Source organism: Oreochromis aureus, linkage group 3 (assembly GCF_013358895.1).
Source record: "Oreochromis aureus strain Israel breed Guangdong linkage group 3, ZZ_aureus, whole genome shotgun sequence".
Lineage (NCBI taxonomy): Eukaryota > Metazoa > Chordata > Actinopteri > Cichliformes > Cichlidae > Oreochromis > Oreochromis aureus.
The window spans coordinates 40,890,833-40,916,713 of record NC_052944.1 but is presented as its reverse complement, the minus strand read 5'-3'; the positions used below and the strand labels follow the sequence as shown (position 1 = coordinate 40,916,713).

The 25,881-nt window shown below is 39.3% G+C and overlaps 3 protein-coding genes across 4 annotated transcripts in view; 2 read left to right on the top strand and 1 right to left on the bottom strand.

Annotated features, from left to right (window-relative positions):
- Positions 1 to 1,579: 1,579 nt before the first annotated feature.
- Positions 1,580 to 4,856, top strand: LOC120433740. Its single transcript, XM_039600547.1, has 3 exons — positions 1,580 to 1,717; positions 2,326 to 3,368; positions 4,736 to 4,856. The coding sequence occupies exons 2-3, from the start codon at positions 2,398 to 2,400 to the stop codon at positions 4,854 to 4,856; spliced, it is 1,092 nt and encodes a 363-aa protein (XP_039456481.1). The 5' UTR covers positions 1,580 to 1,717; positions 2,326 to 2,397.
- A 446-nt stretch (positions 4,857 to 5,302) lies between these two features.
- LOC116311105 lies at positions 5,303 to 11,979 on the top strand. Of its 2 annotated transcripts, none has more exons than XM_039610249.1 (10): positions 5,303 to 5,454; positions 5,543 to 5,739; positions 5,997 to 6,137; positions 8,637 to 8,775; positions 8,922 to 9,099; positions 9,362 to 9,503; positions 9,889 to 10,032; positions 10,800 to 10,852; positions 10,967 to 11,049; positions 11,129 to 11,979. In XM_039610249.1, the coding sequence occupies exons 1-10, from the start codon at positions 5,326 to 5,328 to the stop codon at positions 11,231 to 11,233; spliced, it is 1,311 nt and encodes a 436-aa protein (XP_039466183.1). In that variant the 5' UTR covers positions 5,303 to 5,325; the 3' UTR covers positions 11,234 to 11,979. The 2 variants fall into 2 exon arrangements, with proteins under 2 accessions (XP_039466183.1, XP_039466181.1); XM_039610247.1 differs by having other exon boundaries at positions 8,919 to 9,099.
- A 9,661-nt stretch (positions 11,980 to 21,640) lies between these two features.
- LOC116311109 (myb-like protein U) overlaps positions 21,641 to 25,881 on the bottom strand; it is a 48,814-nt gene continuing 44,573 nt past the window's right edge. Inside the window, exons 10-13 of the mRNA XM_039610269.1 lie at positions 24,000 to 24,052; positions 23,806 to 23,904; positions 22,971 to 23,047; positions 21,641 to 22,055 (exon numbers count right to left, since the gene is read on the bottom strand). Of these exons, the coding sequence (XP_039466203.1) occupies positions 21,945 to 22,055; positions 22,971 to 23,047; positions 23,806 to 23,904; positions 24,000 to 24,052 (340 nt within the window). The 3' untranslated portion in view covers positions 21,641 to 21,944. The remainder of the gene's footprint in view (positions 22,056 to 22,970; positions 23,048 to 23,805; positions 23,905 to 23,999; positions 24,053 to 25,881) is intronic.

The following is a 25,881-nucleotide window of genomic DNA, read 5'->3' as shown; positions in this document are numbered from 1 at the left end:
TCCAAACTATACTCTGATGACTAATAACACCAAAACATCATTGCTTACCTTTATCCATTCCTATTGGGGGCTTCAGCGTCTTTTTCCATACACCAAAAAACTGCACCTTCTGGCAGAAATCTTGCCATCTTCCCTTCAGTTCATTGACGAAGTTGCCATTATCTTTATCCAAAATGCGATGAAGCTCCTCCATCACCTATAAGAAGGCGTCACCTTCTCGGAGTGGAAGCGGATGAGGAGGAAGGATCAACCCGCCACGGTTTACCTGGAGCAGGTGAAAGGACGGACCCAATCAACCAAACTAACGCCAGTTCTTCAGTAACTGACGAGGGCTCAAGCATCCCCGCACTAACGGTAAGTTATTTTAACAAAAGCCGGAGAAACGAGCTGCAGAAGCTGTAACATAATGTTAGCATTTACTTTGGCTGATCCAAGTGCGTCCATTAAATGTGTTGTTTTTGACAGATTCATGTTGTACTTTTATTTTAACAGTGATGAGTGTCGAACTAGTTGCTTCGCTAAATTAAGTAACTCACCTGAAACGTAAATGAGAGCTGTGGCAGAAACGCAAAGCTGCAGTCTTGTCAGACAGTGTTTTTTTTTCAGTCATCCGTTCGCTCCGGTGAATGCATCCAAACTTTGCAGAAAGTCCTATTAGTTTTAAAGAAAAGTTGATATATTGTTGAAATACGTGTTGAAATCAGCTGGTAAAAGCCAGTCAGCTAACTGAACCTATGTAAATAGGTTTACATAGGTTGCTATCATGTTTACATATAATGTGTTCAAGGTCCACTTAGAGAATGACTATTAGGCAAAGCAAACCAAAATGAAATGATTTGTTCAGAGTTACTGTCCAAAAAAATTTAAACGCACAAAAAAATACTCATCTTCACATTAATAAAAGCATTAAAGTCAATATTACTTTTATTGTCAGTATTGCTTATTCTTTTTTAAAGGTGAAACTACTAAATATAACATATTTCAAATTGTCAGCAACTTGTCCGACAGTAAATAACTGACATAAGTAATTACTTTCATACAAACCAATCAGTAAGTTATTTTGTATATTTTTTAAATGAGTAATCAGTTATAAATAACTATTTACATTTCCGAAGTAACAGCAAGACTACTGACAACATTAACTGTTACTTTTTTTTTCTAAAACTATCTTTTGTTTTTCTTTTCTGTACCTTTTCTTCTTAGTAACTCTGGAGGTTATGTTTTTGGTGGCATTTGTCTGACTGTTAGCAAAATAACTCAAAGTTATGGGCAGATTTTAAATTTAAAGGAAATGTCACAAATGGGCCAATGAACAAGTAATTCAATTTTGGTTGTGATCAGGCATGATCGAGGAATTTAAACTATACTGTACTGAACTCTCCATGTGCTTTGCTAGTCTTATTAATCTATTATCAAGTACTGCTTTGTTTGTCATTTTAGTTGTCATTTTAAAAGTTCAAATTAAAGACATCAGTCAGTAAAAATACATCTACCTTGTACCTTATGGGCATGAATCTAGCTAACTAATGAATGCAATATTGTTTGGTAATTGCTACCTATCAATGCAATTATTTATTTCTGTTTTAATAGATATGTTTTTGTTATTCTGTTTCAGAGTGGATTTCAAGAAGATGGAGAGGGTCACCTGAATCTTGACATTTATAAACATGCAACTGCATTTCTTCTTCAAGCCAAGGAAACTCATTGACTGACACAGGTAATTTATGCCATTAATTTTCCATTGAATTGTATTTCATTGTTAGAGAACCTAAAAGAAATTTGCTTAACTTATGCTTAACAGTGCTCAAGCTATAACTTGGGCACTGTTCAGACCTGGCATCCTGAATGATCTGATCATAAATGGACAGCTTTAGGTATGTGAGTGAAACACCTGACATTAGAATGTGTCTCCATGTACTTCATGGGTGACCACTCAGATCTCACTCCCCACTATGAAAATAGACATGTATGTTGCATCCAAAATCTGCCTATCACTATATTTCCTTAGCATGAGCTAAGAATAGAAACAACATAATACACACAACACAAATTTTCAATTTGCATTTCCACCTATGATCCGATTCCTCAAAATGCATTATAATTAAGTGAAAACAAGGTCTTAACGTTGCATAAGGCATTATTATTCTTTACAACAAAAAAATTGGGTGGTGGAGGTAACTTATTTTGCTCATTGCATCTCACTAACTTTATGTAACTGAAGGGTTCCATTTTCAAAAATTGTGTCTCTGTGAGTTTGCACGTTGACTGTGTTTTCATATGAATTTTGTAATTAAGGATTTTCCTTTGTTTTTTCCTCTTCCACAGAGAGCTGTTAACCACATCGTGAGTGGAATCCAGCAATATCAGGCCGTATTATTGGAGCACCTAAAACAAGAAATGAGTGACACGATTGAGAGACATTTTGGGGACCTGGATCAACTAAAGAGTGACACAATGGGGGTATTTGACCAGTTTGTTGACCCTTTCACTCAAATTGCTTCCACCCATTTGCAGGACAAGACCATCAAAGAACTGTTAAAACCAGTTGAACCAGAGATTATTGTCACAAAACTAACAGTATGTTATTCGAAGCGTGGAGACTCCAGAGTTCTTGCCATTAAGGACCATTGTTTTCATTACATACCGTTGGTGAAAGGTTTGGAGCAGCTGCTATCACATCCAAGAATGCTTGCAATGATTGATGAGAGGCCAAAGCCATGCAAGGATGGCCAAGTTGTCACTGCAAGTGGTGAGAGGACAATTCATGGGGCACTCATATCTGTGTGTGGAGACACTCTAGCTCAGCATGAAGTGGCTGGATTTAAGGAAGGAGTGGGTTTTGCCTACAGTAAATGCAGGCACTGCGACTGCCACTTTGAAGACATGCAGGAAAAATTTAATGAAGATTTGTTTGTTAAAAGGACCATGGCCAGTCATAACAGGCAATGTAATGACATTGAGAAAGCAAGTACTGACTTTCTGAAAGACAATCTAAAAATAACGTATGGTATAAACAGGAGAAGCAAGTTAACAGAATCTCCTCACGCTGATATAATCAATCAAACCCCACAAGACATCATGCATGTTATTCTTGAAGGCGTTGCCCCATATAAAATCAAATGTGTTTTAAAGAATCTTGTGCTTTCAGGGCAAATGAACTTAGATTCATTCAATAGTGCAATTCTGTGTTTCTCTTATTCTCCTGTTGATGTGAGGGATAAGCCTTGCCCCATATCTGTCAGTACGCTGTCATCAAATGACAATAAATTGAAACAGTCAGCTGGGCAGATGCTGGTTTTCTTAAAGATCCTTCCATTTCTTATGGACAAAATTGGAGAAAATCATTACACACAAATGCTACGTAACATGTTCGAGATCATAAAAATTCTGTTTTCACCTATTATTGCTGTCTCAACTCTCTCCAGACTGAAGCTTTTAATAGAGCTGCATTTAAAACATTTCAAACAACTGTTTCCAGATGAAAATATTATACCTAAACAGCATTATTTACTGCATCTTCCTTCTCAGATTAAGGCTCTTGGTCCTACAGTGAGGCATATGTGTATGCGCTTTGAGTCAAAACATTGTTTCTTCAAGCAGTGGGCTCTGAAAAGTAGTTTTAAGAATATTTGTAAATCTCTTGTGAAGCACAACCAGCTTTATGAATGTAGTCAGAACGTGCATGAGAAACATCCCATTTTTTTTCAAGTGAAGTCGACATGGGTCCAGCCTCTGAGGTGAAAAATGTTCATTATGTAGAAGGCAAGATTAAAGACTTCATTGAGCAAGTTGAACATGTAGTTTCTGTACAGTGGATTATGCTACATGGAAATAAGCATTCATGTGAAAAATCTTTGGTTATTTCTGATGTCATAAATGATGCTCCAGAGTTTGCACTTGTTAAAAACATCTATATTGTAAATGCATCTGTGTATTGTTTTGAATGCCAGCCTCTCTCTACAGTTGGGTGGAATGATCAATATTTAGCTTATGAGGTAGAAGTTCCCTGTCTAGCTCAGGCAAATATTTTTGTGGATGCAGGAAATCTTGTTGATTATACAGCATACCACTATGTAAACTTTAATAACAGCAAGTACATTCCAGTGAAGTATGATCTCACTGACATCATCAAACATCATTCTTGAGTCTTTTGTGAATATGTGGGCTGAAATAATGTTTTTAAACACTGGCAAAAATTTATTGTTCTATTGACTTTTTATTTTACTTTTGGCACAATCTGTTCAGTGCAACACAACTGAGAGGGAAACAATTTCAGTGTTTTGCCTCTTTCAATGTCACATTGATATGGTTTGACTGGTATGTAAGAAAAATAAATACACTGTGCTTAAGATACTAAGACTCATAATAATGCAATGTTGGGCATGTTGTTAATCTGCAGTTCTCAATAAAGTAGATTGGATGTCCTGATTCAAGTTAGGTCTATTTCTTGAAACAAGATGATACATCTTTTACAAATAACACAGCACCTTAAAACGTTTATGAAATGCCAAAAAAGCTTGTTTCGTGTGATATATGACTCAAAACAATATGTTTTCAAGAGTTTTTCACTTAACAAGATATCCAAGATGCACTGTCTAAAAACAAGTTCCCATATCTCACTGAAACGTTACTCTTTAGCTGATTATGGCTTATTTTAAGTGTGATTAGATATTTTGACTTGAAATAAGACAAATATACTTGGTAAGACTTTGCGTTTTTGCAGTGTGTTTTTCAGGAGCCCATCCCCTGAAAAACAACCGCACACCATAATCCTGCCTCCACCAAACTTTAAACTTGACACGATGGATTGTTCTTCTGGAAATCGGCAAACCCAGACTCGTCAATCAGACTGCTAAGTGTAATTTGTCACTCCAGAGAACATGTCTGCACTGCTCTAGAGTCCAGTGGCGGCATGCATTACACCACTGCAGCTGATGTTTTGCATTGCATTTGGTGATGTAAGGCTTGGATGTAGCTGCTTGATCATGGAAACCCTTTCCATGAAGCTCTCTGTGGACTGTTTTTGAGCTAATCTGAAGGCACATAAAGTTTGGATGTCTGCAGTGATTGATTCTGCAGAAAGTTGACGACCTCTGTATGCTATGTGCTTTCTGTTATCTTTGGTATACAAAAGAATCTTATTCTCACAATGAGAACTGGTTAAGAGATTAGCATCTGCTACACACCACTAGCTGTCAATACTTATTTCACTGTCAGGAGACACTTCCTCATAACAGCTTAAATTATAGAGAAAGATGGGAGAAAACAGATAAAAGGAGCCTGAGTCAAAGTGAGGCTGTGTTTGGAGATTATTTGGACACAGAGATGAACACATTCACCATGTTGCTCTCTTTGCTACTGCTTCTGCTGGTTTACAGCACACAAGCTACGCATTTTTTTGGGACAGTGATGACCTATTACCCAGGAGACACTCACTCAGATCAACCTTTTGTGGTATGTATGTTTTCTTCAAAAAACTAATTATTTAACTTTTGAACTTCAACAGTGCTTAAATAAAAACCTTTCCACTGTAAATCTGCAGGTGAACTTCCGGTACAAGATGAACTTCCATGAGTGCAATCAGTCAGACATATGGGGTTGCTTCACATATAATTGTCTCCAGTCGACCTACATACTAAATGTGGTAGAAGTGGTAAAAAAGGAGAGCAGTGGAGAGTGGTGTCAGACAGAGGGACACATGATTAAACAGTATTCCAGCGATGCTCCATTTGAAGTTGTGTATGTGCATGTCACGATTAAACAAAATGAAATTTGTTGCAAATATTTTCTGCACAGGGTGACAAAATCAGAAATGACTCCTCCAATAAAAAAAAAAATAATGATTAATAATTAAATGACTCAAACTGTATGGAGCTTTATGACAATTCTGCCTTTTTAATCTGGGTAGTGTCTGAAAACCCAATATCATGTTTGGGGTGGGTATATCTGCACATACAGTTTGCTCTGACTGACTTTCCCACAAATTTTCACTGAAGGTTGGATGGTGGTAACTGGATAGATGGCATTGTAAATGGTATTGTGTCATGGAGAGCTGTGGCTCTGGTGGAACTGAGGAACAGATCTGACACCGGCAAAGCCAATTCATCACCCCAGACCACCATCATACCAGCCGTGAGGTAAACATGTTCATTGTTGTTTTATGTATATAGATACACTTAATTATTGCAAAGAAATTACAAAATAATTTTAGAGAGTTACTTGTAAATAAACTTCATCAGTTTAGAAATGAATTCTGCTCAAGTTGAGATTTAAATCCAAAGAAACATTGCTACTGTGTTTTCTAAGAAAGCCTTGAGGAACCTGTGAGTCCAGTTATTTACGTTAAAAAATACCAAGTGAAATACTTTTACTTAACTGAAACTAAAACGTGACCTTCCTTTGTTTAGTCAACAGAGATTAAATCTCTGCTTTATTAGAGTGAGCAATGACTGTCAACAACTGCTCTAAATGTAAATGCAGGCATTTAACCCCCTAAACAGGTGGTTGTTGGTGTAGATGAAGTTTACATTGAATCACATTGCCATTTTGGCATTTTTACAGAATTATGCTAAAATGTGATTTACAGAAGAGAAGATCAAGTCTGTCTAAAACAAACAACACATAAGCAGGATTAATCTGCGAAAAAGCCAGTGGAGATGGTGTGAACATGGGAAAGTCTTAAATATTTTTTTTTTAACAATGTAGCGTAAATCATTTAAAAAATAGAAAAGAAAAAAACTAGAAGAACAAAAATTATCAACATTGTGAGTTGAAAATCATAAATGACTTTTAAACAAGAGTTTTCGCAAATAGAGCTTATGCACTTAGCAACTAAGCACATTTGTGGAAATAGAGACAGAGATGGCGACTTGCACTCGTGACTTAGACTCAAGTCCCACTTAGCTTGCAAAAACCAAAGACGTCAGACTTGACTTGGACTCGAGGTTCAGGCCTTGAGTCTCGAGAAACATTTTTTATCTAATAATCTGATCCTCTGTTTTTGTTTCTGTTCAGATTCAACCAACCTTTTAGCTGCCACCTGCACTACAGGGTTGACTGTGATTGAGCTACTATCAGTTTACCTAATCTACTGATCAGTCTACACATCTTTAATCACCCGTTCATTTTTTGTTCTATTTTAAGCACAGTGTCCAAATAACATTGTGGTAATAGAGAACTTTGTCAAGAGTTTTGAGTAAATCTCAAATGAAAGCCTACCATGGTGACACAGTTTAAAATATTCTGTCTATAGTCAAATGAACACATTAGTCATTTTTTCAACTTTGATGAATAAGTATCAGTAGTTCACAGCATACCATGGCAAAGGCTTTTTTTTTTTTTTTACACAGTGTTTAGTTCCCAAATTTAGTTATCTCAGTTATATATATATCACTAATTATTATACACAAGGGTTTAAATTATCCAAACTCCAAGGAGACAGATGTGAAACACCTGGTCGTGGAAGTTTAATTAAGAAAAACTAAAATTACAAATTGCATCACTCGACATATTCACATTCCCAATTCTCCTCCGAGAGAGGCCTTTTAATCACTAGGAGTCAGAGAGAGATGTCTGACTGTCTGCCTAACCCGCAGGCACCTACATGTGTTTGTCTAACTTAGAATGCCTCAATATGTGTAGAATAATGTATGACACACATGTGATGCTATCCCGTATGTATATATTTAAGTAATGGAGAGGTGATATTGTTTAAACATGTGATCAGTACATGCAATAAGGAAATAGAAAAAAAATTCCATCACGACCTTTACTTATCAGCTGATACCCCACATTAAACACTAGGTATGCCATGTGACCTGAAACTTTGGTACGCAGTCAGCATAATCATTCATTGTGTTACCATTTAGACTGGATTACATGTAATGCATTTGATTCCTATTGGGCTTCCTTAGTTCTCTTTTTTTTTTTTGCGATTTGTTCTTCTTCATAAAATTTTGTTTACACTGCTAATAACTGCCAAATCTCTGAAGTTTCTGGTCACTTACAAAAATACCCACAATGAATTCCACATCTAAATGTGGATACTGACATGTTTCCTTATTTTTCCTTTTTTCACTGACAAACACAGACACACACACACACACACACACACACACACACACACACACACACACACACACACACACACACACACACACACACGGCCTAAGAATAAGCAGAAGAGAATGAATGGATGAAAAAGCACTGATACAGATAGAGTCACTTAAAACCCTAACTAACTTACAGTTATCCTACTTGGGGGTTAAAGTCCCCAAGCAACATTTTTCAGGAACCATCTGACAATAAATAATAAAACACTTTAATAACACAAATTGTAAAAATCACTTTGTAAAAATGTATCTTATATTTTTATATGTCTTATATATCTTTTATATGTCAATGACTTCCAAACCCCGGACCAAATATCCTCTCAACTATTCTCAACTGTGATTTTCACACATGTAACGGTTTGATACACATATGCACAAACACAGACATGCACACAGACACACACAGAGACACACAGACAGACACGCATATGCACTCAATTGAACACAAATCATTCAGCTATTGGAACTCACACTGCATTTTCTTCAGGAAATCAGTTCTCTAATCTCTTCCTATTCCTCTCTCAGAGTTCCCTCAAACTGTGCAAGAGATTTCGTCTTGTTGGCGTTTGACCCTGATGGTGATGTGGTTAAGTGCAGAAATGGGGATGAATCACTGTCAGAATGTAATCCCTGCACTCCACCATCTGTCCTCAGCCTCACACCAGTAAGTATCAAGAGCAGCTCCTTATGTTATTGACGTGTGTTGGCAGATATTGTAGTGATAGACACTGGTGGCTGAGACCAAACTGAGGCAGCCACCAAGGACCCCAATATCTGATGAATTTATTTTTATCTTTTCTTTTTTTGGAGTCTTGTACTCTGTCCTTCCGCCCCACTGATAGCAGTAATGAAGGTCCATATGCAGTACAGCTGGTGATGGAGGACTTTCCCCGGCAGAACATAACTCTGACTCAAACCGATGGGACACAGACTAATCTAACTACCAATAATGCAATTGGCAAAATACCGGTCCAGTTTGTTTTAAGGGGTAAGACGTCATTTCTTGACAACCTGAATCTGTAACCACAAAGAGCTGCTCTGAAATAAGGAATGATGAAAGTTGCTGAGTTAAGACATTTATGTGTGTTTGTGTTAAATCTGCTACCAAAGATTTTAGTCACAATCTTCAAGAGTAATAGTTGAATAGATATTCTAGTTTGGACCAAATTTTTGGATCATCTGATGTATCAATTTGCATTTCCATCCTATGAAGACCGGCTGAACATTGTTTCCTTTCTGTAATATTTTAGTGGATTCTCCAGTGCCATCCTGCACAGAAGGACTCTTTCTGCCACTATTCCTGCCTCCAACTCCAGCCAACGGAGCTCAGCTATATACCCCTGTAGGACAAACCCTGGAAATCAGCATCAAAGCAGAGGCGACAAATTCCACGTAAGTGAAAGAGAAAAACAATTTAAGAGTTTTGTAGATGTGTTAAGTTCAAGGTCAAAGTAAAGGTTAAAATATCAAAGGTTAACAATGCCTTTCATTACTGCTTGTGATTGGACATGAAATCACTTTACATTGCAAAGACTTTGGAGAATATCCAAAACTAATACGTGACACAGGAAAACAAGATGAAGAACAAACTTGATTGCCAGCAAACAAAATTGTTGGTTTGATAACATTTAAGTTGAAAAAAAAAGCTTTGTTAATATGAATAAACAGATGCATTTAATCTGCTGCAGCTTTCATACATTTTGAAAAACACTTTAATCTCTTTGTATTTGGGTGAGTTTTAGAAATGTAGAAATCTTTTGTAATCTGTTTGTTGAAGGATCTCTGAGCTGCTCTACAGTGGGCCCTACACTATATTTCAAAATAAAACAGGACCAGGAGAGTTCATCCTCTCATGGACGCCATCTGAGAGCGAAGCGGGAGAAAGCTACCCCATCTGTTATGTTGTCCAGGCACTTTTTGGGTCAGTATCTATTATCCCACAGAGAAATACAACCCTGTAATGTGTTTCTCAAAAACAGAACCATAACTTTTAACATAGAAGAGCCACAGAGTCTGTAGCACAGCTTGTAAGGACCATAATATAAATAAGGGACTGTTTAAGTTCCAAGAGCAGCAATGTCTGCTTTCATTTTTAACTTTTGCTTGAGATCTGTGTGGGTTTTGGGATCTGATGTTTTAATGAAAAATTAAAAATAATTCCGATTTTAAAGCCACAGCAGTGAGACAATTATTTTAGCTAAGCAGAAAGACTAGAAACAAGTAAAACTGTCCAACGGGCAGTAAATCCATCTATCAGCTCCTCTAAAGACAATTATTAAAGAAAATTATTTAATTTTGTTTGCAAAATGTCAGTCTGACGTTTTTTGGAAGTTTATTTGTTGTTTCCCCAAATCTCAAGAACAGACTTAATGAAAAATAAACTAGGTGAACACTAACTGGAATATAGTCGACATTCATACATTATAACAGTGGTATTGAGTTCTTATTTAGTTCCTAGCAAAAAAACAAAACAAAGAACAAGCAAAAAAAAAAAAGTAGTTCAGCATGATTCCAATCTATTACTATAAAATAAAGAAGGGTTTACTTGTACCGTAAATAAAATACTGCGTTGTGTGTTTGTAAGGCTGTGTGATCACATGTACACTTTATATGCTTTAAACAGGAATCTTAAAATACAAATAAAAATATTTACTACATAAAATTAATTCAGGTAATTTATTTCTACAGTGTAGTGAAGTATCACTCTGACCTTCGATGCGTCATTGTGACTGTTGAAAATGGTGAGCTGAGTTTTTCCTCATTCTTTTTGTCACCTTTTAAAATGCCAATGTTAATTTCCTTCCTAATTTTTCCTAATTTTTCAATTTTTATACCTGCTTCTACTTTGTCTCTAGTTTATGTCGCTGCCCTGAGTGGGAGGATCTCCTTTTCATTGCCTTTTACTGCAGACAATGTCAACAGTGTCATCATACAGAAGGTGAGTCTCTTTTTATCTGTCAGAAGTAATAGTAACAGTGACAGTAATAATCAAAACCACTGCGTGTTTCCTTCTGTAGATTAAAGAAGAACTGGAGAAACGCGGTCTGCCGCCAGACGCAAGTCTACGCCTCGTGAGAGGAGACCAAGTATTAACAACAACCACAGCGCCCTCTTATGGCTGATTATCACACTGCACATGAGTGCACAGCTCAATAGCCAGAGAGTGTGTTGGGGATTTTTTTTATAACATATATACCTGTATAGACTGGACATATACTCACATATATAATATAATCATATATGCTTACATATATACTATGTAATCATATATACGTGTATACACTATATATACCTGCAATGGAGTATTTTTATGTATACATGATATGTACCTAGACGGGAGAGTTTTATATATTGGAATCACTGTGTTAAACATTTAACCTACATATTCAAATCACAAGACCCATATATGTAGATCACATAAACCTATAATATTTTCGACAATTATATTAATGAAGCCTGTGCCTGTGTTGTATAATCACCTGTTGATCCATACTGTTTGAAATGTAGTAGTTAGGATCAATAAGTAACCTTTAATTGTGTTTTGTATTTGACAAATCATATTACATTGATAATTGGGGTATTATTGACATTTGTAGAGTAGAGAAAATATTTATTAGTTTAAAATTAATACGATCCAAGTAAAAAGCAAGGAATGAAAAGTTACCCAACAGCAGGAGGATGGGTCACTGACCCTATATAAGAGGAGGGTCAGTTATGCCCCGATCAGCTTTTTTCCTGTGTGTCATTTTTCTCTGTTGTTTGTGATTAAAGGCTCTACACCCTGGCTTGCTTTGCTATGTGTTGTCTTGCATATTGTACTGTTCTGCTTTTCATATGACACTGTTTAATAAACTCTGTTCTACGAATTCTACGGTTTTCCAGAGGATCTTTTTTGAGTGATTTGACTTTAATTGGATCTGAAAAGCTAGACCTCTACATCCTTGTCAGGATAAGGTTATCATATTGGCTTTAAAATTTTGCGATCCAACAAGTGTTTCTCAAAAATCTGTCAAAAATGTTTTAGTACGACTTTGGCAAGCTACTAAGCCGCACCGCTTGATGGATTGTCTGAGCAATCTACCGTATCTGGGTCCAAACTCTGCTGCAGGTCCAAAAGTCAACCGAACACTGCGGCATCACTGAGAGTTAAAAATTGTGTCAATTCTTTCATCTTTAATAAAATGATGTTGCTGCTTTACCAGGTGTAGCAGTTAAGTTTAACATCCAGGCATCCATGAAAACAGAATTTATTAAAGTTAATATAGTTAGAAGTTTGTAGAATTTAGCATTACACATCTGACTCCTGCAGCTCCTTCCACTCTCTCCTCCAACTGTACAAGAAGGAAATATGTGTTAATGAGTTTTTACATGTCAGAGAGCGCTCGACTCTAACTTTAGTATAGCAAAAGCCCCAGTCCATGAGATCTTCAACGCACACCTCCAGCAGAGCTTCAACAGCATTCTGGGGGAGACTGGGGAAAAGGACTTTCGGACTTCCTTGAAGAGATTCTGGCAAACCGTCAGGCAACTCAGGAGAGGAAAGCAGTGCTGTGTATAGTGCTGGTGGGGCGCTGCTGACTTTGACTGAGAAAATTGTCGGGCGGTGGAAGGAATACTTCGAGGACCTCCTTAATCCCACTGACACGTCTTCCGAGGAGGAAACAGAGTTTGGGGATGAGGGGGATGACCCGCCAATTTTTGGGGGTGAGGTCACTGAGGCAGTTAAACAACACCTTGGTGGCAGAGCCCCTGGTGTCGATGAGGTCCGCCCCGAATTCCTGAAGGCTCTGGATGTTGTAGGGCTGTCCTGGCTGACAGGCCTCTGGAATGTTCCATGGGGATAAGGGGCGGTACCGCCGGACTGGCAGACTGGGGTGGTTGTCCCCATTTTTAAGAAGGGGGACCGGAGGGTGAGTTCCAGCTACAGGGGCATCACACTGCTCAGCCTCTCTGGGAAAGTCTATGTCAGGATGCTGGAAGGGAGAATCCGTCCGTTAGTCAAACCTCGGATACAGGAGGAACAATGAGGTTTTCGTCCTGGTCGCGGAACAGTGGACCAGCCTATTTATCCTCTCAAGGATACTTGAGGGTGCATGGGAGTTTGCCCAAACAGTCTACATGTGTTTTGTGCATTTGGAGAAGGCATTTGACCGTGTCCCTCGAGGGGGGCTGTGGGTGGTGTTGCAGGAGTATGTGTCTGGCCCATTGCTACAGGCCATTTGATCCCTATACAACCGCTGCAAGATCTTGCATAGCGCGCAATAAGTCGGACTCGTTCCCAGTGGGTGATAGGCTCCGCCAGAGCTGCCCTTTGTCACCGATTATGTTCATAACTTTTATGGACAGGATTTCTAGGAGCAACCAAGTGGCGGAGGGCTTTCACTTATGTCGCCTCAGAAACTCATCTTTGCTTATCACGGATGATGTGGTTCTGTTGGCTTCATCGGGTGATGGCCTCCAGCTCGCACTGGAATGGTTCGCAGCCAAGTTTGAAGCAGCGGGAATGAGGTTCAAATGAAGTTTAGAGTGCCCACTGTGGGTTGTGGACGAATTCCTGCCCCAAGTGGATTACTTTAGGTATCTCGAGGTCTTGTTCATGAGTGATGGGAGAAGGGAGCTGGAGATCGACAGACGGATTGGTACTGCAGCTGCAGTGAAGCGGACGCTGCACTGGTCCTTTGTGGTGAAGAGAGAGCTGAGTGTAAAAGAAAGCTCTCAATTTACCGGTCGGTCTACGTCCCTTCCCTCACCTATGGTCACGAGCTGTGGGTAGTGACCGAATGAACGAGATCGCGGAAACAAGCGGCGGAAATGAGCTTCCTCTGAAGGGTGGCTTGCCTCTCCTTTAGACATAGGGTGAGAAGTTTGGCCATCCGGGAGGGGCTCAGAGTAGAGTCGCTGCTCCTCCACATCGAAAGGAGCCAGTTGAGGTGGTTCGGGCATCTGACAAGGATGCCTCCTGAGCGCCTCCTGGGTGAGGTGTTCTGGGCATGTCCCACCGGGAGGAGGCCCCGGGGCAGACCCAGGACATGCTGGAGAGATCATATCTCTCAGCTGGCCTGCGAATGCCTTGGTGTTCTCCAGGATAGGCTAGAGGAGGTGGTCTGGGCTTCTCTGCAGGCGCGCAGGCAGGCGCGCAGGCAGGCAGGCAGGCAGGCAGGATGGATGGATGGATGGAACTTTAATGCCTGTCTCAATTTCACGGCCCATGTCACCCCTACTTGCAGCCTGCATAATGACATGAAGAAATGTTTTTTAGAGCCTCTTAATGCATGTTTTGTTTGGTTTTCCACCAGCGTGGAATTACCAAAAATAGAGAGGGCATAGCCTAATATATGAAACAGGAAAAGACTGCTGTGTAAACCATTTATTTCAACAAAGTAACTGTATTCCAAATACCACCCTTTTAAACCGTAACTGTAACGAAATACAGTTTCTCATATTTTGTATTTTAAATATGTAACGGCGGCACATGTATTCCATTACTCCCCAACACTGAATATAAAATAGGAGTAATGTGAGCTTGCTTGCTAGAATGTGTATTTAGTCTGGCTTTAGCATAAGATTATTCTATTTGTTTATTTGGGAATAGGCAGAATGTCCTCTCTTCCTCACTGGCTCCATGTCTCTCAGTATGTCATGCACTGGTTTGCTGTCTCTCACACAAAATCACCACGACACAGCCACTGATCACGTGACTCTGGTCAGCTGAACTAAGCATCCAGGCATCCATGAAAACAGAATTTATTAAAGTTAATATAGTTAGAAGTTTGTAGAATTTAGCATTACACATCTGACTCCTGCAGCTCCTTCCACTCTCTCCTCCAACTGTACAAGAAGGAAATATGTGTTAATGAGTTTTTACATGTCAGAGAGCGCTCGACTCTAACTTTAGTATAGCAAAAGCCCCAGTCCGTGAGATCTTCAACGCACACCTCCAGCAGAGCTTCAACAGCATTCTGGGGGAGACTGGGGAAAAGGACTTTCGGACTTCCTTGAAGAGATTCTGGCGAACCGTCAGGCAACTCAGGAGAGGAAAGCAGTGCTGTGTATAGTGCTGGTGGGGCGCTGCTGACTTTGACTGAGAAAATTGTCGGGCGGTGGAAGGAATACTTCGAGGACCTCCTTAATCCCACTGACTCTTCCTCACTGGCTCCATGTCTCTCAGTATGTCATGCACTGGTTTGCTGTCTCTCACACAAAATCACCACGACACAGCCACTGATCACGTGACTCTGGTCAGCTGAACTAAGCATAATATTTCTACACAGTATTTCTGAAGCAGTGTGTTTTTTTTGTTAGCTCCACCATTACCAGAGGCAAAAAGGGATGTTTATCCTGTTAAACAGGGCATCATGATAATCTAAATGAGATGATACAAATGCATGAAAATGTTTTTCCAGATCAGCTGAGAAGATCATTTATTGCAATTTAGAAATGTTCCTTAAATGAAAGAAACAGGAATGATATAAAGATTTTACAAGCAAGTCGAAGCCCAGAGAAGGACCACATTAAACCAAGGTTTCTAATGTTCGACTCAGCAGTTGGACAAAAAGAAGTAAGAACCTAACTGATTTTAGAATGTAACTCATGAAGGGCAATGATCATGGCCTCAGTCATGTTGGTGTTTATTTATTGCTAGAGAGCCAACTGGTAACCTGAGTTAAACAGTGGACTGACGTGACTGAGTGAACAACCTATCCAGCAGATGAGGCATAAAAGACTGACATATACAGCTGAATGTCAGCTGTATATGTCAGTCGACACAGAAGTTATAAAAAATGTATTTAAAAAAAAAAAGGATATATGTGAAAATAATGCCAGCTAAAGGAACCATGTAGAAAGAAAGTAATAATGGACCCAAAACAGAACCCTGTGTAACCCTGCAGGTTAGGGAGGCAATGTTAGAGGAGAACTTGCTTGTTCTAACAGAAAAGATCCTATTAGATAAGTAAGAAAAAAAGCAAATATACCAGACAAAACCTTAATCCTATTAAGTACAATTTTGTGGTCAATGGTATCAAAGGCTGGACTCAGACCAAGCAAAAATGAATAAATAACTATTTTCTGAAGTCATATAAAACAACAATAGTGTAAAAACAAAAAACATTTTATCATGATTTCATATTTATTTTTGTAGAACATAAGAGATAGGAGTTACTACATTAATATAATTTTAGAAAATCAATAAAACATTATGTTAAAATCATAAATCTAATGGAAAAAAAAAATTAAACATTATTATAGTCGTTAAACATCCATTAAAATTACTGGGGGGAAAAAAACAATGAACAGAATGAGAAGCATATTATTACATAATATTTGCAACCTAACAAATTAATATTTTACTTATTCAATCTGATCATTCTTGAAAAAAGTTATCTGTAGAAATATTTATATAGATTTTCTGATTTTCCTGATCAGACAAGGAAGTTCATGTTCTAACACATGATGTAACAGTAGAGGGCACTACAGCTTCATCAATCTGCACCTCACTGCTTCAGAGAGCTACAGTAATGTCTCCTGACAGCCTCAGTCCGGTATATCGTTGATTTCAAAAAGTAAAAAGGAACAATGAGATGCAGGAATTTAGATGCAATGTGTTGTAGAAACCATCCATACATTAGAGATGATCCACTGGGTGTCAATGTTATTATTGTGTATCGTAGTGTAAGGTTGAATGAGGAGACTCAGTTATGGGCAATTTTGTGGAATTAATTGTGTGACAGCATATTTTACAAATTATTTGCATTTTTAAAATTATAAACCTGCCTGTTGGCTTACAGGCTTTGCAAGGCCTAAATATACCTGCAGATGTTATCAGTTTTCTCTGTAGAGATGTTTGTAGGATTATAACTACATTTCTAAAGGTGGAAATATACTGGTGATAGAAGATGCAGGTCTGACAAAATATACCTATTGTAAATGTCAAGTACCAAAGCATATAAATTTCTTGATGCATACAAATTTGCTCTTTGCATTTATGGCGCAATAATTTTTAATTTATATATTTAGATCACATATACCTATAATTAGTGCTGGTGGAGCGCTGCTGACTTTGACTGAGAAAATTGTCAGGCAGTGGAAGGAATACTTCGAGGACCTCCTCAATCCCACTGACACATCTTCCAAGGAGGAAACAGAGTTTGGGGATGAGGGGGATGACCCACCAATTTTTGGGGGTGAGGTCACTGAGGCAGTTAAACAGCACCTTGGTGGCAGAGCCCCTGGTGTCGATGAGGTCTGCCCTGGATTCCTGAAGGCTCTGGATGTTGTAGGGCTGTCCTGGCTGACATGCCTCTGCAATGTTCCATGGGGATAAGGGGCGGTACCACCGGACTGGCAGACCGGGGTGGTTGTCCCCATTTTTAAGAAGGGGGACCAGAGGGTGTGTTCCAGCTACAGGGGCATCACACTGCTCAGCCTCCCTGGGAAAGTCTATGCCAGGATGCTGGAAGGGAGAATCCGTCCGTTAGTCGAACCTCGGATACAGGAGGAACAATGAGGTTTTCGTCCTGGTCGCGGAACACTGGACCAGCTCTTTATCCTCTCAAGGATACTTGAGGGTGCATGGGAGTTTGCCCAACCAGTCTACATGTGTTTTGTGGTTTTGGAGAAGGCATTTGACCATGTCCCTCGAGGGGGGCTGTGGGAGGTGTTGCAGGAGTATGGGGTGTCTGGCCCATTGCTACAGGCCATTTGATCCCTATACAACCGCTGCAAGATCTTGGTTCGCATAGTGCGCAATAAGTCGGACTCATTCCTGGTGGGTGATAGGCTTCGCCAGGGCTGCCCTTTGTCACCGATTATGTTCATAACTTTTATGGACAGGATTTCTAGGAGCAGCCAAGTGGCAGAGGGCTTTCACTTATGTGGCTTCTGAATCTCATCTTTGCTTTTCACGGTTGATGTGGTTCTGTTGGCTTCATCAGGTGATGGCCTCCAGCTCGCACTGGAACGGTTTGCAGCCAAGTGTGAAGCAGCGGGAATGAGGATCAGCACCTCCAAATCTGAGACTATGGATCTCAGCCGGAAAAGTTTGGAGTGCCCACTGTGGGTTGTGGACGAATTCCTGTCCCAAGTGGATTACTTTAGGTATCTCGGGGTCTTGTTCACGAGTGATGGGAGAAGGGAGCTGGAGATCGACAGACGGATTGGTACTGCGGCTGCAGTGAAGCGGACGCTGCACTGGTCCATTGTGGTGAAGAGGGAGCTGAGTGTTAAAGCAAAGCTCTCAATTTACCGGTCGGTCTACGTCCCTACCCTCACCTAAGGTCACGAGCTGTGGGTAGTGACCGAATGAACGAGTTCGCGGAAACAAGCGGCGGAAATGAGCTTCCTCTGAAGGGTGGCTTGCCTCTCCCTTAGACATAGGGTGAGAAGTTCGGCCATCCGGGAGGGGCTCAGAGTAGAGTCGCTGCTCCTCCACATCGAAAGGAGCCAGTTGAGGTGGTTCGGGCATCTGACAAGGATGCCTCCTGAGCGCCTCCTGGGTGAGGTGTTCTGGGCATGTCCCACCGGGAGGAGGCCCCGGGGCAGACCCAGGACACGCTGGAGAGATTATATTTCTCGGCTGGCCTGCAAATGCCTTGGTGTTCTCCAGGATAAGCTAGAGGAGGTGGTCTGGGAGAGGGAGGTCTGGGCTTCTCTGCTTAGGCTGCTGCTGGCCCTGGATAAAGCGGAAGAAGATGGATGGTTGGATGGATGGATGGATGGATGGAACTTTAAAAAATATTTCTTCATGTCATTATGCAGGCTGCAAGTAGGGGTGACATGGGCCGTGAAATTGAGACAGGCATTAGAGCCTCTTAATGCATGTTTTGTTTAGCTTTCCACTGGCATGGAATTACCAAAAATAGAGGGGGCATAGCCTGATATATGAAACAGGAAAAGACCGCCGTGTAAACCATTTATTTCAACCCAATACCACCCTTTTAAACCGTAACTGTAACGAAATACAATCACTCATATTTTGTATTTAAAATACGTAACAGCGGTACATGTATTCCGTTACTCCCCAACACTGAATATAAAATAGGAGTAATGTGAGCTTGCTTGCAAGAATGTGTATTTAGTCTGGCTTTAGCATAAGATTATTCTATTTGTTTTTTATTTGGGAAAAGGCGTGTCATACATCTAATGGAAAAAAGACATTAAACATTATTATAGTCGTTTAACATCCATTAAAATTACTGGGGAAGTGAACAGAATGAGAAACATATTATTACATAATATTTGCAACCTAACAAATTTATATTTTACTTATTCAATCTGATCATTCTTGAAAAAAAGTTATCTGTAGAAATATTTATATAGATTTTCCGATTTTCCTGATCAGGCAAGGAAGTTCATGTTCTAACACATGATGTAACAGTAGAGGGCACTACAGCTTCATCAATCTGCACCTCACTGCTTCAGAGAGCTACAGTAATGTCTCCTGACAGCCTCAGTCCGGTATATCGTTGATTTCAAAAAGGAAAAAGGAACAATGAGATGCAGGAATTTAGATGCAATGTGTTGTAGAAACCATCCATACATTAGAGATGATCCACTGGGTGTCAATGTTATTATTGTGTATCGTATGTGTAGTTTAAAGGTCGAATGAGGAGACTCAGTTATGGGCAATTTTGTGGAATTAATTGTGTGACAGCATATTTCAAATATTATTTGCATTTTTAAAATTATAAACCTGCCTGTTGGCTTACAGGCTTTGCAAGGCCTAAATGTACCTGCAGATGTTATCAGTTTTCTCTGTAGAGATGTTTGTACAATTACAATTACATTTCTAAAGGTGGAAATATACTGGTGATAGAAGATGCAGGTCTGACAAAATATACCTATTGTAAATATCAAGTACCAAAGCATATAAATTTTTTGATGCATACAAATTTGCTCTTTGCATTAATGGCACAATGCTCTCTGTAGTTAGGGACACACATGTAAAATTCAAGAAGACAGGACATGGGTTAAGAGACATCATCAAAAGTTCCAGGAACTCAGAAAACTCATCTGATTTAAATCTGGCCAATCTTCCAGTCTTTTTGCACACCAATCGGCTGTTTTCAATCCAGCTGCTATTTTTGGTAGAAGTCCCATTGTGCCTGATTGTCCTAGCAACAGCTTTCCTCCTGTGTGTAAAAGTGATAAAATATAGAAACGTAGAAAAAGTTATGGGAAGGTAAATCTGCTGAGTGGTCCAGGTGGTGAGAAAAAAACTTTCAGTATGGCAGACTTGTACACAACATAGATCACATCTTCCTCTGAATGTTTTCTCTCAGACGCCTCATAATTCTATAGTAGTCATATTGGAGCATCTTAGGTGAGACCTGAAAACAGCAGCCATGCTGGAAGCTGCCCGGAAATGCCACAGAATGTGAAGTTGAAAGGGAGACTGGCTAAATGCTGGTACATTAACTGGCTTTAAAAATAAACAATTAGTTACAAAGAATCAACATTAACAGACCTGTTATGTGACTAGATTGTAATTTGTTACACAGGATTTGGTTACATATCAAAAAGTAGTGGAAAGAAGTTCACACTGATTTAATCCCGCCCCTTTACCATAAATTATCAGTTAATATAGTTAATATTATCATTATTCAGCTTCTTTACCAATATAAACCTCAATAATAACAACAAATACATTTCTAATATGATATATATACACACTACTTAAAATACAACTTCTTATCATATCATCATGTTTTTGCATCTCAAACTTTCCCTCCACACAACAAAGTCAATACCTGCAGTTTTGGAAAGTTAATGTTACAATTCGAATATGCATGAAGCAGCAACTTTTTAAACAGAGATTTTCACTGTCAGAGCTCTGTTAAGCCAACCGAGGCTTGTTCCTGCTTTCTTCTAACAGTGATGAGCAGATGAGTAGCTTTAGGGAGGGTCTTTTTTTTCTTTTTTACAGAGTAACACATGTGTTAACACATGTCATTGAAGAAGGTAACAAAGGAGGAAGCACTTGTTTAAATTTTGTTACAGCATTTTGTGAGATTATTATACTATCTTATGCCACCTTATACTTCTAATCGAAGAATTGTTGAATCATTATATGGCTATAGGCCACATTATGCCTTGGATTGAAGATTGTGAAATCATTACACTGTTTTATGATGCATTATACTGCTGCTTTATCAGAAATACTGTTTTCAGAAGATCATGGCCTTATTTGACAGAACATACTGCACAGGAAGCCAAGGTCATAACTTAGGCTCACTGAGAGAGAAAGAATGTGGAAGTTTAGGTTTTATGACTTTGGAGGGGGGCTGAAGCTATAAGAATGTGAGAAACGGTCAGACATTCGAGATCTGGCGGATACCCTCCTGTCCACATCTCCCGTCTGGACGTTTATGCTCAAAGTGTTGTATGGAATAAAGAGAACTGTATGGAATAATAGAGAATGTTGATTGAGCATTTATACACCGAGTGTTGTTCTTCCTTCAGCTGAAAGATCAAAGAATTGGGGTATTTAACAATTTTCAGAAAGTGAGGCTGTCATTATCGACATCAATTAATGTTAAAATCTTCCACTATAATTATTTTATCTGAGCTGTTCTTCGTGTTTTCCAGTTGTGGATAATCAATCAGTGTATCGGTGCTAGACTAAGGATAGTCACACCAAAAATAACATTTAATCTAACAATTTCTAAGCACAAATTAAATCATTTTAGATTATAGCACTGGAGAGTCAGGCTAACGTGTTGCTTTTAAAAGCTGCTCTTGAGAAGTGATTGTAATTATTAAAAATGTGTGTTAAAGAACAGTGAAGACTGAACTTCATTCAACAGCTACCATGAAGAAGCTACTTAAGCTGCCAGTTCATGTTTTGCCAGTAGAGGGCGCTGCAGTTGGACCAATCTGTGGTTTGCTGCTTATGAGTCGGACGATCGTGTGTTGGGGCAGCCCTTTGGATATCAGCAAATTTTTGATCTACAGAGAGAAAAAAAGAAGAGCGAGAGATATGATCACTGATTTCTTTTTTAAATGTAAGAAAGAAACAGCAAAGGTTTTACAAAACTGTGCTCACAGAAACAATTTTTATGTTGAAATATGTACTTTTGTGGTTGTGCATGTCTATCATGTGTGAACACTGTGGAGTAAATTAGGATGATTATTCAGTTTATAGTATGGCCCCATACAGTCATTTCTCCCAGTGGGATGTTAGACATGCTCACCCAAAGGAATCCTCTGTCCAATGAAAACTCACATTCTTACAAATTATGATAGCAGTCTTGTATGCAACGGTTTCGCAGAGGAATTTGGTTGCATATTTTTGTTTTCTTGCATCCTAGCTTTTTATGGAAATTTTTGAAGTGGGGTATTCCACACACACACACACAAACACACACACACACACCCTATAATGAGACGCCACTGCTGCAACAAGTCAATCAATTTCGTCCTTCCTACATATTCCATGATTAACTGTAAGTGGTATCATTACAGAGTGGAAGTTGTTAAGAATCACAGCAACTCAGTCACAAAGTGTCAGACCACATAACGTTACAGAAAAGGGTTGCCAGGTGCTGAGGCACATACTGGGTAAAAATCTCTGACATTAACATCAGCACAAAAACTGTGCACCTGGAGCTTCATGTCATGAAGTTGTCATGTCATGGTTTTCTTGGGAGATCGGCTCCTGTAGTTTTAACATGTTAGTGGCCCAGTGTTTTTTCCATTTAGTGTAATAAGGAGCCTGCCCTCATTCCCTTTATCCTTATGACTCAGTGGTGATAATGGGTGTATTCTGGTAATTTGTTGTCGATAAACTTTTTCCTTACAGTTCATGTGGTGCAGTTGTTTGACGCTCTGATAGCATTTCTGAATAAATAAAAATATACTTACCTGTGTAAGGAAGGTATCTCTATCAATTTTAGACAAGTCCACCAAAGAGGTAATTTTCATTTGAAAAACTGCAACATCTAAACACAAGAATGCAACATGTTAGAATTCATTAGAAATCACTTTGTGCTAAAGTTACTGCAAGTAGTTGCATTTATCAGTTTCCAAGCAACCTCAATTCTGTTGATATTTTTTTAATTCAGACGAAATACATTTTTTCTATTTTGTGTTAGTAATGAGACATTGTGTCTTCCATGTTGTCCTCCATGACACATCAAACACAAATGGCACAGAATGTGACAATGTAAAATCGATCAGTGTATCTTTGTTTAAATAGGTACACACTTTAACGACTTTTATATCAACAACATTTGTTTGTGTTTGTTGTTGAACGAGCCTGTGTTCATCCACCAAGGCTTAGTTAGCTTTACTTAATAATCGATTTACTTCCTGCTGGCATTTTGATTGTGACTGTATATTTCTTACTTTGCTGATCTTAAGTTTGTCCACTAATTGACACTGCTGATTGCAAAGACAACCATTTGGTTTTTGTGGCCTGGTGAAAACCACCTCTAATCAGCTCATGCCTTTATTTTGTACTTTGGATTTTGTATGCAGTTAGTCAGTGCTACAAAATTCACTCAGCATACCTCAAAAATATTTTGCTTTATTTACAAATTGTGACCTGAGAGTATTATGTAGTGATATAAAACTGATGTGAAATTTTACTGTTTTGGTGTGACCAGTAATCAATAGACATGAAATAATGTGAGATTAATAATTCTTACACTGAGACAGAGTAACTCTGTAAACATCACCTCATTTTATTCATACTCACAAGATGGTTCACTGGGTGTAGTTGATGTAGGAAGAGTTGTGCTTGGAGTATTGGTAGTAGTTGTTGCAGGTACAGTAGTTGTTGTAGTTATTATTGGTCCTATAAACAGTCAGAATTAGATGTAATAACTCAGTTACACTGATTCAGTATTTTACATTTAAAATATGGCTGAAATGGTGAAGGGCTCTACTTACTATTTGCAACAGTCACAGTGACACATCGAAGCTCTGAGTGATACTTGGTTCCACTGTAAAAATAAGTCAGTTTAAGACAGGCCTCCGATGCCATGATAGCTTCAAGTCACCTAAACACTGACACTTTCTATCTTAATTGAGCATGCTTTTACAACATGGTGGTTTTCAAACCCGCTGCTTTCTAATACATGCACCCCTTACTGGTCACTACTGATCACTACAGCAGAAGATTTGCCTCCTGTGTTTCTAAGGTCCTCTTCAGTCACACCAACCCTATGTATGTCCTCCTTCACTACATCCATTAATCTTCTTCAGTCTTTTTTCTCTTCTTCTCTTTCTATTTTAAGGTCCCCAGTGAGCATCCATATTTATTTACTTGATAAATCCATGATCCTCTACCCAGGTTCTTAGTGTCTTTTCTTATCTAAAAGCAGTGTTGCAGAGTAACGGAATACATGTACCAGCATTACGTATTTAAAATACATAGTAATATTAGTAACTGTATTCTGTTACCGTTTAAATAAGTGGTAATCAGAATACAGCTACTTTGTTGAAATAAATGGAATACACGGCGGTCATTTCCTGTTTCGTATATTAGGCTATCCCCTCTCTATGGCTTCTCCAATTTGGTGATTAAACACAGTCGGGCGCAGGTTTAGCTCAGTTGGATCCGCGTGTAGTTTTATATCACATGGCTGAGAGCGGCTGGCCTAGGTTCGAGTAGGATTGGCGGGCCTTTTTTTAAAAACAAAAACAAAAAAACCCCAACTCAATTTCTATTTGGGATTAATACAATTTCTCTGATTACTAACATTGTTAGCTGGCTTTAGCTGAGGTTAGCTCATACACTGCAGACTGTTAGGCCATTTCTAAATACTCATGTACTTGAGTCCGTACTCGTGTTCTCGCTAGTCTGGACTTCATAAGTTCACACAGGAGTCCAGACTTCCCGAGAACGCAGTGCGATCATTCCACAATTGGAATAGCAGTGTACATTAAAAAATGACACATGATGTAGTAGATTTCTTTAAGAAAAAAATGATAATCTGAACTAATTTGAATTGAATAAATATTTAAAATATAATCTGATCATTTTTGGAGCAGCCTTCAGGATCTCCAGTATTAACATGCTGTTTTTAGACTTGATGACAGCATTAACATCGGGGCCTGGAGCCTGGTCCTCGCTTGGGCCCCTTCAGGGGTTTGGGTGCCCTCGGCCTCTCGGCCTGGGGCTCGGTCACTCTGGCACAGCTGGCTGCCGGCGGAGCTCACGGGCACATCACTGCAACCCCCCCTGGCTTCTGCTCTGCGGCTGCTGAGTGACCCCTCATTTGGGGCTCTCCTCGGCTCTTTCCGGGAGAGTGGCACGGTTGCCCCTCTGTTGGTCTTCCTTGGTCTCTGGTTCTCTGTGGGTCTCTGGTTGTCTGGAGCCTGGATCTCCTCCATACCTGCTTCATGCCCTGGAGGACGGGGCTATGGCTCCCCACACCCTCTAGCAGATCATTACATGAAGGAACCTTTTAAATACAAGCACGCTCATGCTCACAGGTGTACACACGGGTGATCACACACACAAATTACACCCTTTTTTGGCTCCTACCTCAAAGCACACTGTGCGCTGTCGATCTTACGTGCTGCACAATAATATTCAGTATTTACTGTTATATTCACATAGATCATCGCGATGATGTTGTTTATTATATTGCGCTCTCTTTTTGCTTGTTTTCTCTTTTTTCTTTCTCAACAGGTGATCCATGTGATTGATATATGTATTTTTTGTCTGTTTGTTTTGTTGGTTTTTGTTTTTTGCCATTTATCCCCGTCCCTCTTCCTCGCTGTTTTTCTTTCCCTCTTTCTTTCTCCCTTTTCTTTCCCCCAGTCA